The sequence below is a fragment of the Pan troglodytes genome, chromosome 11 (genome assembly GCF_028858775.2).
Source record: "Pan troglodytes isolate AG18354 chromosome 11, NHGRI_mPanTro3-v2.0_pri, whole genome shotgun sequence".
In the NCBI taxonomy this organism is placed as follows: Eukaryota; Metazoa; Chordata; class Mammalia; order Primates; family Hominidae; genus Pan; species Pan troglodytes.
In genome coordinates, this window is record NC_072409.2 from 31,125,779 (window position 1) to 31,140,642 (window position 14,864).

At 36.5% G+C, this 14,864-nt stretch overlaps 1 protein-coding gene across 4 annotated transcripts in view; it reads right to left on the reverse strand.

Moving 5' to 3' along the window:
• Positions 1-1,185: 1,185 nt before the first annotated feature.
• RAD23B (RAD23 homolog B, nucleotide excision repair protein) overlaps positions 1,186-14,864 on the reverse strand; it is a 47,743-nt gene continuing 34,064 nt past the window's right edge. For 3 of the 4 annotated variants that reach the window (XM_016960396.3, XM_063787227.1, XM_063787226.1), the window contains 5 exons: positions 12,938-13,065; positions 9,720-9,855; positions 7,816-7,943; positions 6,836-7,006; positions 1,186-2,535 (listed from right to left, as the gene is read on the reverse strand). In XM_016960396.3, coding sequence (XP_016815885.1) covers positions 2,422-2,535; positions 6,836-7,006; positions 7,816-7,943; positions 9,720-9,855; positions 12,938-13,065 — 677 coding nt within the window. In that variant the 3' untranslated portion in view covers positions 1,186-2,421. 4 annotated transcript variants of the gene reach the window in all.

A 14,864-nucleotide genomic window follows, 5' to 3' on the forward strand; every position in this document is an offset into this window, starting at 1 on the left:
GATGGCATAAGAAATTTACAAATACAAACTTAGGCTTCCTCACATTTCCCACAGAGCAACTAAACGAGAAAAAGATTTCAAGAAATGACAGTATACCTCGAATGCAAAATTCCAAAGTCAAATAGCTACTTACATTAAGAGATTTACCAAAACAGTTTGTAAATTAAACATTAACAGCAAAAGGCACAAAAAGCCTATTTCTTTTATGGTGTCTCGGCTGATTCTTTAAGAAGCAGATAAACAAGGTACTGTATGGAACGATCAAAACTTGGCCTGAGCTGTCTTCTGATAATTAATCCTAGTATATCCAGATTTGTTGTCCAAGGACACAAGCTCCATGCCACCTTCTGCTGTCACTTTCCAAGGAAGAGGCTGTTTTTTTTTTGTTTGTTTCCAGTTTTCACTATGATCTGAGTAGACAGAGAATGTCATAAAATAAATGAGAGTATTCCATTATCCGATCAGAAATGCCACCTCTTTTCCCAACTCATTGCTCTGACTTGAAAGATGAACGTATATATGAATTCTCATTTTATTCTCCTGAGAAATTATGCATGATCCATTATAAAACATACAGGTAATACAAAGTCCAAAAGCCTGTCATGTTTATGGCAGTGGTGTGATCTCGGCTCACCGCAACCTTCACTTCCCGGGTTCAAGCAATTCTCATGCCTCAGCCTCCCAAGTAGCTGGGACCACAGGCATGCGCCACCATGCCTGGCTATTTTTTGTATTTTTAGTATAGACGGGGTTTCGCCATGACGGTCAGGCTGGTCTCAATCTCCTGGCCTCAAGTGATCTGCCCACCTCGGCCTCCCAAAGTGCTGGGATTATAGGCATGAGCCACCATACCCAGCCAGTTTCATTTATTTTCATAATAGGCTATGAGTACGTGATGTAAATGCTTAAAAGTCATCATCACCATACTGTGCTGAAGATATTGAGAAATTATGCAGAGAAATCTGTGCAAATTCATCTTCTTAGTATCAGATGGTTAAAAAAAAGGAAACAAAAAACAAAAGCAATCCAAATTATTTCTTTAAATACTCTTATTTATACTCAGGAAAACAGATTTGAAAAACTGAACAAGTAGACATCTGCCCCGTTTATGATTAAATAACAATGCCAATGAAGGAGATTCCACAGAAAAAACTGAGATGAAAAAATCCAAATAAAAGCCAACACTGCTATTAAGATTTTTCTTTTAATATGCCATGAGATATCTTGATTGTATATTTTCCAAAGTACTGTCCAGCCACATCTCCCAACCCTTCAAAAAGACTTTGCCAGTCTTTCCAATGCAATAAAAGATGCTGGATTATAGTTTTGTCTACCATTTCTTTTTGAAAGCAATATTATACTAATGACTTTAATGGTAATACACTCTTATCTAATAAAGAAACACATTTACAAATATCAGAAACCCAGTTTTGAAACATTTGCATTAATTTTGAACTGAATCAGCATTTTGTGGGTTTTTTAAAAGGCAGCAGTTTGACTCACGACTTGCTGATAAACACGTTTCTGCTGAGGGAAGGGGAAAAGACAGGGAGAGTGAATGCTGCATTTCTCCATTGGCCCCAAAAGTGCTAATTTCACAAAGGGATACATCAAAAGCAAACATGCAATGGTTGTTTTAAAACTTTTACTGCAATATAACAATGAAGTAAACAGTAATTAGACACCTACCAATTTTTTCCCCAAAACAAAAAAAAATGTAAACAGGAAAATAACTCTGCCTATACTTGTACAGCTTCTCAAATCATGTTAGAAGGGTCTCACATTCAATGATCAAGAAATTTTAAAATAGCAGTAATTATTTTCATTTTAAGAAAAGGTTCCCTTTCTCCCCTCCCACCCCAAGTATTTAACATGAAAGAATGGGCTTCCTTACATATTAATTTTATACTTATTTTTGAAGCAGCAACAATTAACCATCAATTTGGCATTTCTGTTTACAGTCGCTACAAAAATTTTTTAAATTTCACAAAGCCATTATCCAGTGTTGCCATGAAACAGAGACTGTAAATTCTAGGTAGCTAAGATTCTTTCTGAAACCAATGTTAAGTCAAAGAAATATAAAGCAGGGCATTACACTAAGTTTCTGGATCTAGTACACTAAAAAGAGTGAAACCTAGGAAAAGTTACCTACTGTTTTACAGAAGAAATAAAGACCTGCAAAAGCTGATTTTTGGTTGTATATATTTTACACACTGTGTGGAGTTGCGGCATCTGCTAATTGAAGCAGACATGCACTGTATTTATCCCTGCCCTGTATCCTAGATCCCTCCCTCCCCACCCCCAACAATCTACTACCTTATACCAAGTATTGTGGATATGAGCCCAAGTCATCCCAGACAATCCAGTGAACAAGTTAGTGTAATGCACTGGTGTGAAGTGTGAGATATAAAAAAGTCCCTTTCAATCTTCATCAAAGTTCTGCTGTAGAAGAAAATTGGCAGCCAAATTCTCATTCTTCTCACAAGCAAAATACGCTTGTATCACAAGTCCTTCAGGAAATCCTAATGCCTTTAACTGGAAGAAAAAGGAAAAAAATATAAATCCAACACACCAATTATGGCACATTTAATTTTATTTACATATTATAGATTCCAGCATAGCACTAAAGATAAATCATTACTCAAAAACATACTGCAACCCAAAAGAGCTCTTGAGAATTTTACATGAATTCATCTCTATCAATATGGATTTACTGCCCAACCCAAGGGATTAGATGGAATCTAGACCCTTTCCTTTACTAATCACCTAAAAAAGTCTTTGTTTCTAGTTAAAGCTTAATAGATACTATGCAAATACTCTTTGGCCTAATTAAAAATTAGCTGCTAACTGCTATGGTTTAAAAATAAATGACTCTACAGAAATATGTAAATCAAATGGCTTTTAGTATATTAAGAGTGAAGATAAGGATGAGAGTACCTGCAGTATAGTTTAACCACCTCACCTATTTGTAAATTAAAAGCAAACTATGTTTTATTTATTAATGTCAACTCATGTCTTTCATTTGGATCAAACATCACTCTCAATCTCCTTGCTTTATTCAACACTCCATACTAGAAAAACAGGTGACCAATTATTAGTAATACATGGTACATTTTGAAGATAGTGTTCTATTTTTATCTGCTTAACAGTTACAGCATTTTAAATGGTAATACCAGCTACTTAATTTCATTTTCCTAGTCTGTTATATTAAAAATCACTTGTGACAATACTCACTCCTTTTAAAAGCCTTTAAAAACTCAGCCAAATGTCACCCTCCTCAATTGTCTCAATCACCTTGAGTTAGATCACAGGTCCCAAACCCCCAGACCGTGAACTGGCACCAGCCATTGGCCTGTTAGGAACTGGGCTGCCCAGGAGGAGGTGAGCAGTGGGCGAGCAAGGAACTGGGCCGCACGGGAGGAGGTGAGCAGTGGGCGAACAAGTGAAGCTTCATCTGTATTTACAGCCACTCCCCATCACTCGAATTACCACCTGAGCTCCGTCTCCTGTTGTATCAGTGGCGGCATTAGATTCTCATATGAGCATGAACCCTACAGTGAACTGTGCATGAGAGGGATCTAGGGTCTGTGCTCTGTATGATAGCCTAACAAATGCCTGATGATGTGAGATGGAACAGTTTCATCCCAAAACCACCGCCCCACCCCACCTCCTAACCTAACTAACGCCTGATGATCGGAGGTGGAACAGTTTCATCCCAAAATCACTGCGCCCACCCCACCTATGTTGGTAGAAAAAAAGGTCTTCTACGTAACTGGTCCCTGGTGCCAAAAAGGTTAAAGACTGCTGTGTCAGATTATATTCAGAAATAACCCTTAAAATTTGGGCAAAAATCCCAATTCATCACGAATAACTATTCATCTATGAAAGCAGAAGAAACTAAAAAATCAGTTTGTTATCTGGGTTTTATCCAGATTAAAGCTAGGATAGGTGAAGTAAAGGGTACAATCCAACTGCCTGCTTCTACAAAACACACAATTTAGATTCAAAGACACAAGTAGGTTGAAAGTAAAATGATAGAAAAAGGTATATACTATGCAAATGGTAACCAAAAAAGAGCTAGAATGGCTATATCAGAGGAAACAGATTTAAGATAAAAATTGTTACTATAGACAAAAGGCATTTTATGATAAAAAAGGATCAGGAAGACACAACAATTATATATAACAGAGCCACAAAATACATAAAATAAAAACTGAGAATTAAAGGTAGAAATTGGCAATTAACAATAATAGAGACATCTATAGCTCCACCTTCAATAATAGATAAAACAGCTAAGGAAGAAGACTTGACTACAAACTAGATCTATCAGATATTTATAGACCACTTAATAAGAACTACACTATATTCTTCTTCAGTATACATAGAACATTCTTCAGAAATACCACGTTAGGCCACAAAACGAACCTCAATAAGTTGAAAAGTATTGAAAGTATATTCTCTGATTATAATGGAATGAATTTAGAAATCGAAAGGAGAAAATGTGGGACATTCATAAACTTGTGGAAATTAACACAATCCTAAATAACGAATGAATTAAATTAGAAACCAAATGGGAAATTAAAAAACATTTTGAGATGAAAGAAAGCAAAAATACAACATACTAAAACTTATGGGATGCTACTATAGCATAAACGCAGAAGGAATATTATAGCTATAAACATCTATGCTAACAAAGATATATAATAATTTAATCTTAAACTAAAACTAAACAAAGAACTAAACTAAACCTAACCTAAAAAAGGAAGAACAAACTAGAAGCAAGCAAGAGGGAAATAAACATTAGAGAGACTTAAAACAAAACAAAACAAAACAAAAGACTAGAAAAACAATAGGGAGAATCAACAAAACCCAAAGTTATTTTTGTCATTAACAACAACAACCACAAAATGAACAAAATTAAAATCTTTAGCTAAACTGAAGAGAAAAAACAAAAATATCTTAGGACTCAAATGACTGAAATCAGGAATAAATGCAGGAACATTATTACTTTATCAAAAGAGGAAATAAAATGATTATAAGGAAATATGTACAATTGCACACCAACAAATTAGACAGCTTAGATAAAATAGACAAATTCCAAGTCAAAAACCACCAAAACTGACTCTAAAAGAAATAGAAAAGTTGGCCGGGAGCAGTGGCTCACGCCTGTAATCCCAGCACTTTAGGAGGCCGAGGCGGGTGGATCACGAAGTCATGAGATCGAGACCATCCTGGCTAACATGTTGAAACCCCGTCTCTACTGAAAAAATACAAAACAAAATTAGCCGGGCATGGTGGCGGATGCCTGTGGTCCCAGCTACTCGGGAGGCTGAGGCAGGAGAATGGTGTGAACCCAGGAGGTGGAGCTTGCAATGAGCGGAGATCACGCCACTGCAATCCAGCCTGGGCAACAGAGCGAGACTCTGTCTCAAAAAAAAAAAAAAAAAGAAATACAAAAGTTGAATAGACAAGTAACAAGAGACTGAATCAATAATCACAAAACTTCCCCCCAAAAAAAGCCCAGGCCCAGACTACTGGTGAATTCTATCAACTATTCTAAAAATTCACACCAATTCTTAATAAATACTTCCAGACAACAGGAGAGAATAATTCCCAACTCACTCTAAGAGGCCAGTATTACCCAGACACCAAATTCAGACAAAAACATCACAAAAAAACTACAGACCAATATGACTTATGAACAGATGCAAAAATCCTCAACAAAATATAAGCAGGCTAAATCCAGCAACGTATAAAAAAGATCATATGCTGTAACCAGTAAAATTTATCTCAGAAATGCAAGGTTGGTTCAACATACAAAATCAATCAATGTAATAAAGCATACTAAAGGACAAAAATCACATGATCATCTTAATAAAGAAAGAAAAAAAATTTGACAAAATCCAACACCTTTTCGTGATGAACAAACTAGTAACAGAAGAGAATTTCTTCAATCTGATAAAGGGCATCCACAAAAAACCTATAGATAATATCATACTTAGTGATGAAAGACTGAATGCTTTCCCTTAAGATCAAGAACCAGACAAGGATGTTGTTGGTTCTTGCTAGTCTAATAATATACTGGAGGCTCCAGATAGGGCAATTAAATAAGACAAAGAAATAAAAGGTATCTATATTGGAAAAGAAGTAAAACTGTCTCCATGTGCAGATGACATGACCTTGTATATGGAAAATCCTAATGAACACATGCACAAACTACTTAATGAATAAATAACAGTTCAAGAAGGTTTTATGATAAAAGATCAATATACACAATTAAATCGTATTTTTATATAGTTAGCAATGAACAGTCTGAAAATGAAATTAAGAGAAAAATCCATTTATAACAGCATCAAAAAGAATAAAAATACTTAGAAATAATTTTAACAAAAGTATTACACAACTTCTACACTGAAAACTACAGGACACTATTGAAAGAAATTATAGAAAAACCTTATTATTAATATGTGACTTCTGAGCATTTGAAATGGGGCTAGTGTGACTAAGGAATTTTTTTTTTTTTTTGGAGACAGAGTCTCACTCTGTTGCCCAGGCTGGAGTGCAGTGGCACAATCTTGGCTCACTGCAACCTCCACCTCCCAGGTCCAAGCAATTCTCCTGCCTCAGCCTCCCAAGTAGCTGAGATTACAGGTATGTGCCACCACGCCAGCTAATTTTTGTATTTTTAGTAGAGATGGGGTTTCACCACGTTGGCCAGGCTGGTCTTGAACTCCTGAGCTCAGGTGATCCACCTGCCTTGGCCTCCCAAAGTGCTGGAATTACAGGCATGAGCCCAGTCAACAACTAATTTTTTTAAAGTTTTACTTAAACTCACCCTTTCTATAGCTTCTTTTTCCTGAGGCGTTACTTGAATGTAGTTCATATGACCACTTCCAGCTTCTGCAATTCCTCCACTGCCACCTCCACCTCCTCCTCCTTGACCACCAGCTTCTTGAACTGGTTCATTTAACATCTGAATAAAATGCTCCTGGTGTTGGCTAATTTGCTGTGGTGATATGAAGGACAGAGAAAAATAATACACTGATATTAAGTATCTGCAGGAACAGAGAAATTCTAAATATTACTAAGAGAAAAGGCTACACTTTTGCAAACGTAATTTAGTGATTGTGGATTATTCAGTCTTTGGAAGGATGTGATTTCTTATACAATAGTAAAGAAATTCAGTACTTTTGGGCAAAGTAACCAGTGAAGAAATTCAAATTCTTAAGTGCTCTGAGCCTCCTGTGCTTAAAAAAACAAAACAAACAAAAAAAAAAACTACTGTGGGACTATAAGAATAGAACTTATTCTTAATACTTGCATATATTTTTTACCTTCCACACTAGTGGGCATTAAAATGCTGTATAAAATTCAAATACTTGGTGATCTGATCACTAAAGAAGCCCCACAGCTATTTTTTCTAAGAGTAAGTTGTTCCTGTTGCTTAAAAGTTCCTAAGAAAAAGGAACTGAGTAATAAGCTTGTGAAAAGTGATTTAAAGTTAGGCAGTTTCTCTGTTAAACAGCTTCCCAAATTCTTTAACATATTAATGTGTAGTGGGAATCTCCAAAAAGGAAATATAAAATGTTTCCCAAACTTATTACTATTTGGTCAACTTAATTTAACCCAACCTCCATATCCCAACTGTTTTTTTAGTACGCCTATCTAGATTACAATATCTAAGTGTAGCTTGGAAGAAAACATTCACATTCTCAAATACAGAGTTGTATTTGAGGAGGGGAAGGACCCGTTCATGGACTTTTTCAAATTGTGACACACTCTAAATCACTTGTGAAACTGACACTGATTAGTCACCTGAAGTAATTGAGGATTCTCTCGACCTATCTGCTGTAGTAACGCTGGAAGCAAGGAAGGATTCTGCTGAATAATTTGTCTCATCTGTTGAAACTGAGGCTGATTCCGTAAAAATTCAAGGGGATGTCCTAAAATACACATAAACATTTTTAAACAAAAGCAGTAAATACATACACAAACAGTGGTTAAACAATACATTTAGACAGCAAACACTATCAAGGAAAAAATGATTTGAGTTCTCAGATGTAATAAAATGAAGTAAATAATGATGAAATCTTCCAACTGTACCAACTTGCAAGTTTTATACGGCAAAAATTACTCCTATTAGTAAAGGCAGGGAGTGCAGAACGCTGATTGTAATATGAACCAAACTTTCCTATAATTGCCCTTGGCACTCAACGTTATAAAATAATACTAGAAACTTGTCTCCTGTGTGTGTTCTATCAAAATAAAAAGTACTAAAAGTTGTTCCTGTTGCTTAAAAGTTCCTAAGAAAAATATACACCACAACTAACAAAAACAAAAACTCACTTACTTTATAAACAATGAAAACCCCTAAAAGAACACAATCTGAGCTTGAATTCCTAGGAATTCAAGAAACCAAAGAAGAAAAAGATATTTAAAGTCTGAGGTCAGGTTTTGCAAATCAGGAGAAACTTTAATCCAAACTTACATTAAGGAAGACTTCCGGTTATTACCATTAATTTTCAAACATTTGTGAACTACAAGAACTCGGATAAATAAGCTGTATGGCAATCTAAGTACTAATATATCTAAACTCTTCAGTCTAAAATCCATTCACAATAATAAATGTTAATAATGCCAAATAAAATATAAAATACAGAACTTCTGGCTTTTTCAGGGTGCTGGTACTTGTCTGGTTATGCTATAGGAAACCAAAAATCGTACATACAGGAATTGTTTTTGAGGTTACTAATGAATAAAAGAGAATTTTTAGATGTATGTTGTAATTTCCTATTCAGGAAGACAATCATTCCAATTGAAATGACCACAGCACATGGGTTTTTTGTTCTTCCATATATAATACTAGCTTTACAGGTGAAGGCAACGAGACTTAGAGACTATGTCACCTAATAAGTGCTGAAAGGAACAGGACCCCAAATCCAAAGCAGAGCTGTGGTCATCTCTTTCCACTCCCATATGCTGAATCACAACGAACAAAGGGCCTGTCCTTGGGAGACTGTACACAAAGCACTGAGTGACCTTTGTCAACCAGAGGTGACTATCATTATCAGAGCTAGGAAATGCATGGAAGAATGGCCTTTTCAAGATCAACAGTTTAAATTACTTTATTAATATACAGAAGAACGAACGAAGGAGAACACTGCGTAATTCCTAAGCTGACCGCAGGTTCCAGGCTTTGCTCTGTAGTCAGACCTATAGCAATGTGTGGGGTATGGTCAGCACCCCAGTAAAGAGACTTCAATTCAAGCTTTGCTTTCTCCTCTAGATACAAGGTTTTAAACCTCTCACCGTTTCATTTCCTTGGCTGTATAATTACTAAAATCCTGCTGGCTTTGAAATTACATACACTGTGTAACATTTATGGAGAGAGTAAGAGACAAAGTGAGCAAACCATTCTGAATGGCATTAGAAAGTAACACTAAATACAAACTGGAAAGCATCTTTTCCTTAAAACAAATAAAACAGAATATGCCCTTCGGCAAAACTGCAACACTGATGTTTAATATCAGCAAGGATACCTTTTACATCCACTTGGGAAAGTTTCTTTTGGGCCTTTCTCAAACATTAGTGAAGAGAGAACTTAACGAATTATTCGACTGCTCTGGGAATGAACGTCATTTCTGAAGTATTTCAGATTAAATTATTTTACACTAAAAATTCAGGGCCATTCCCTCCCCATCCAGAAGATTCCGCTTTACCTCCAGAACTTGTTGTTGTAGTTGTTGCTGTCGTAGTTGCTGCAGCTGCAGCCACTGCTGAAGACTGAGGAGCCCCAGTACTAGCTGCTTGAGGGGGGTCAACCACAGCCTGACTTTCTCTATCTCCAGGGATTCCCTATAATAGAATTTCCAAGCTTTAAGATATCCCATCATGCAAAATTAAATATTATACAGAGTAAAAGATTTATAGTCTATTTAACATCTTGTTTGATTTTCAAAAGCATCAAACAGATGTCTGCTTCAATTAAAAGTAAAGGATTATTAAGATGCATGGATTCAAATTAGATTAGAAATGACCTGGGTGCATTATAGAAAAACCCACATTGCTATAATAATGCAAAGCAGCACTGTCCAACAGAACTTACCATGATGATGGAAATATTCTCTGTGTTGTTCAATAAGACACCTACCAGGCACACGTAATTAGCATCAAATTTGAAAAATATTGATACATGTACCTTCTTAAAACTGAACACAACCAAAGGTTTTTGTGCTACCTATTAGTTCAGTTGACCTTTTTAACTTCTTAGAAATCTTTATCAGCTGTTACTCAGTGATAAAAAGGATTGAGTTTGCAACTCTAGCTTGAGATAATCCAAAAAAAAGAGGTTTTGATGCACACTTGACAGTTCTGAAATGACTCCTGGGGGAAAAAATATCTAATGGATACAGACCAGGTACACAGTGGCCAGGCAGGAGGATCTCCCCTACTGATCCATGGTACTGAGAAAGTGTCACTCAGAAAGTATCTCATAAATTTGAGATACTTTTGAGTGAAGTGTTTCTTAAAGTGTCAAAGTATCTCATAAATGAGATACTTAAAGTATCTCAAAAAATGAGATAAAGTATCTCAAAAAATTTAATTTTTCAAAATTCATAAAATCGATATAAAAGAAATTGAAACCATTTAGTTTTTAGGTGATGCCTTTTGTAAGTTTATAGTACTTATCTTTTAAAGTTATTAAGAGCTTAAAACTGCATGCACTAAACTCTTTTGGGACACCTATTTTGATGCACATGATTGATAGACTTGTCATTTAAAATTTTTTAAAAGTCTTTATCAAGTTCTTATAGATTTTGAAGAGAATAAAGAACCAAATATTATAATTAAATAAGATGATAAATGCTTCCATTCCCTAATAAACCAGAAGCCAAAAGCAACAACATATAAAGGATGAAAAGTAACACAGCAGGAAAATAGCTGCATGGATTAGATGTCACTCCAGGCATTAAAACCAATGTTTTTGAATGAGTTAACCAAGGCAAACCCTTAACTCAGATGGGCAGTTATTTAAGTGCTAACAAACTACATACAAATTTAGGATCCAGAGCGTCCATCAAATTCTCTTTTATTAAACTAAAAAGTTAATCTTTATTGCTATAGATCGACCTCTATTCTCACACATTACACAGCCTCTTATATAAATGCTCAACATTTCTTCTTTCCATCCATTCACCTTAACCTATCTCTTAACTAGTAACAGTTAAAAGCAACTTTTCCCCTCCAGTCTATGAAACAAAGAGCAAATATATAAAAAACATTTTAGTTATAAATTGTTTTTGATGAACTCATGTATCATCTATTTAATTTGCATTTGATGCTCTACAGCAGTTTTAGCATTTGGTAACAATGATTCTGTATTTTTATACCTCAAAACTCCACATCTATTAGATCAAAATAACTGATACTGTTGAACTTATACAGAATTCTAAATCAGGTGTAAATGAAAGCCACTCCATAAAAGCTAATACTTTTATACAATCTGTTTAGGGTACACACTCCTCACCAAACAAATTCACAACAATTATTAATTCCACAATTCCAAACAAACTGGATAAACTGCCAGCATTTAAAGACACTACTCAAGAAGACAATGAAAAAGTGAATTTAAAAAGATAAAATAATATGCTAAGAAAAAGGTTTTGTGAACTTCACATGCAAAGGCATGGGCAAATAAATGGTGGAGGCAGAGTACAGTTATGAGGCTTATAACTGACTCTTCTGAAACTAGCTAGCTACCTGAAAGGAGTTTTTAACAGAAGTACAACCTAGACACAAAGGAATGGGTTAAACTGTGGATGTAATTCCCAAAAGGGTTAGAATCAGGCAACTTTAAGATGATACTTAGGGCAATTCAGACTTTGATAATACTCCAAAACACCAGACAATTATAGAAGTCTGAGATTTTAAAAAAGTTAATTCAATTACTTTAGCCTGTGTCACATCTGTAAAACTAGCAGACTTTCATCTTAATACCAAGGGTTTCAGTTGATGTCCACAACAACCTATTTCTCAAAAACTCCCATTACCAGTAAAAAAAAAAGAATACTTTATTCAAAAAGTCCCTCAACTCCTACGGACTATAAAAACAAATTCAAATGCCAACGGAACCAGGTAGTAACATCATTCATTAAATGCATGATGTTACATTGGTAACAGAGGGAATCAGAGGATAATGAATTAGATTCCACGATCTAAAATATTTTCCTTAATCCCTTGCAAAAATCTGGGATCAAAGTTGTCCAGTTAAACCAGAAATCTGTACTTTTATGTGAAATTTCCCAGTTTTTAAAAAGCTGGCAACTTATTACAGAAATATACACAGTATAAGCAAAAGAATTTGGCCCGGATTCTCAAGCTTGAAATTTTGGCCGGGCACGGTGGCTCACGCCTGTAATCCCAGCACTTTGGGAGGCTGAGGCGGGCAGATCACGAGGTCAGGAGATCAAGACCATCCTGGCTAACATGGTGAAATCCCATCTTACTAAAAATACAAAAAAATTAGCCGAGCATGGTGGCAGGCGCCTGTGGTCCCAGCTACTTGGGAGGCTGAGGCAGGAGAAAGGCGTGAACCTGGGAGGTGGAGCTTGTGGTGAGCAGAGATCATGCCACTACACTCCAGTCTGGGCGACAGAGCGAGACTCCGTCTCAAAAAAAAAAAAAAAAAAAAAGAAAGAAATTTTTGTTCTGAATAATTCACGCATAGTGGCACCTAAAAAGCTACTACAATGTTGGACCATTAGATTAAAAAAGGTTACATTTTATTAACACAAAATACAAACATACTAGAAAAAAAAAGCATTATGTATATCATCTAGCATATATCAGTGACAAGTGAACTGGTCCTTTAAAATCTGTTTCTTTGAGATTTTAATCTTAAACAACAGAATGGAGTAAAGTAAAACATATTTCTCACCATTAAAAGATACTCCACTGCTCTGTCAGGGTTGTTGAAACTGGCTCTCAGGGCTGCAATTACTTGCTCTCGTTCATAGCCCATTGACATGATCTCAGTTACCATATTCTCGTAAGACTGACCTGTCACTAAAAAGGGAGGGTGGAGGGGAAAGAAAAGGAACATTTAATAAATAAGCATTCTCTATACATTTATTGATTCATGTATACAACATTTCAGGCACTACTATGCTAGGAATACAAAGATGAGTAACAGTATAAATTACAACATATATGTAGTAGGTAATGGTCCCCCAAAGATGCCCTCTGGTTTGATCCCTGGAACCTATAAATAGGTTACAAGGCAAAGGGAAATTGCGGTTATAGATAAAATTAAGGTTGCTAATCAGCTGACTTTAAGACAGAGACCTCATTCTGGATTATCCAGGTGGGTCCAGTGTAATGACATGAATCCTTAATAGTAGTAGGAGCAGGCAGATGAGAGGGTCAGAGGAACAGGTGTGAGGAGGAGGAGACAAAACCAGGATGAGAGATGTTATGCTGTTGCCTTTGAAGATGCAGAAAGGGGCTACCAGCCAAGGTATGTGAACAGTCTCTAGAAGCTGGACAGGATCAGGAAAAAAATTCTTCCCCGGAGTCTCCAAAAAGGAATGCCGGCTCCCTGATTTTAGTACAGTGAGCCCTGTGTCACACTTCTAACCTACAGTACTAGAAGACAGTTAATCTGTGTTGTTCTACACCAATAAGTTTGTGGTAACTTACTACAGTAGCAACAGGAAACTCATATAATATGTTTCAGAGTACAATAGAAAAATGAGGTATGAAGGTAAGGGAGAATTAGCAGGAGGTCAGGCAAGGCAACTGGTAAGAAGAGACACCGAATTCTGAAAACATGCTGGGGAAGGGATGGTATTTCGAACCATCAACTCCGATGGAACAAGTTCACAGTTTCCCTTTGATACCTTATATAACTGAGACGGGGGAAAGAGAGGTTAGGAGCTAGAAAGTTAAAATCTTGTACACTATACAAAGTTGGTAAAATGCCCAAAGCGCTAATATTCCAAGTCACTTCTTACAGACTCCTATGCTCCCTCCTCTCAACACAGACAACACTCTGAATAAATGAAACCTATTTTCCTCATAAACTTACCTCACTTAAAACTATCCTTTCTTCCGCTTGTGTTCTGGGGACCATTACCTTTATTGTTGCCTCACACTCAAACCAAACTGGATTTGGTTATCCTCCCTCTTCTCCACCAACATCTTTCCCCCTCTGTGTAATTATCCTGGGTCAGTAGTTAACTATGTCCTATACTTCACTCTAAAACAAAAACACACCTCCCACCTTTGACTTCATCCTAATTCCTCTTTGAGGAACCATCTGCTGTCTTCTCATCACAGCCATAGCTATTGAACATGTGTCCATTTTCTCACATTCCACTCATTCCTCAACTAACTGCAATTCAGATTTCCCTCTCAAATGTGTCCCACCATTGTCTGTCTGCTCTCTTTAAACAAATGGCACCTCTATTTACCTAAGCACTTGGACAAAAACCCTGGTGATTTCAGTTCCTTTTCCTCTTCCTTCCACACCTCACTTACCAGCATACCTGGTAGGTTCTATCTCTAAATTACACCCCAAACCCATCTCTTCATTCTCTAGTGTCATCACTGAAGACAAGCCCACAACAGTCTCTAGATGGGATTACACCCTGTTTCCAACTCGTCTCCATATCTATAATCTATTCTTCAGCCAGTTGCAAAAGTCAATTAAACACACACACACACAGACACACACACGTGCGCGCGTGCGCGCAAAACCCCTCATTTTATTTCTGGCTCCCAGCCCTCAACAATCCTCCACCCAACACACTCATCTTCCCGGTGTTACTTCAGCAGGCCACACCTTTTCCTGCCCCAGGGCCTTT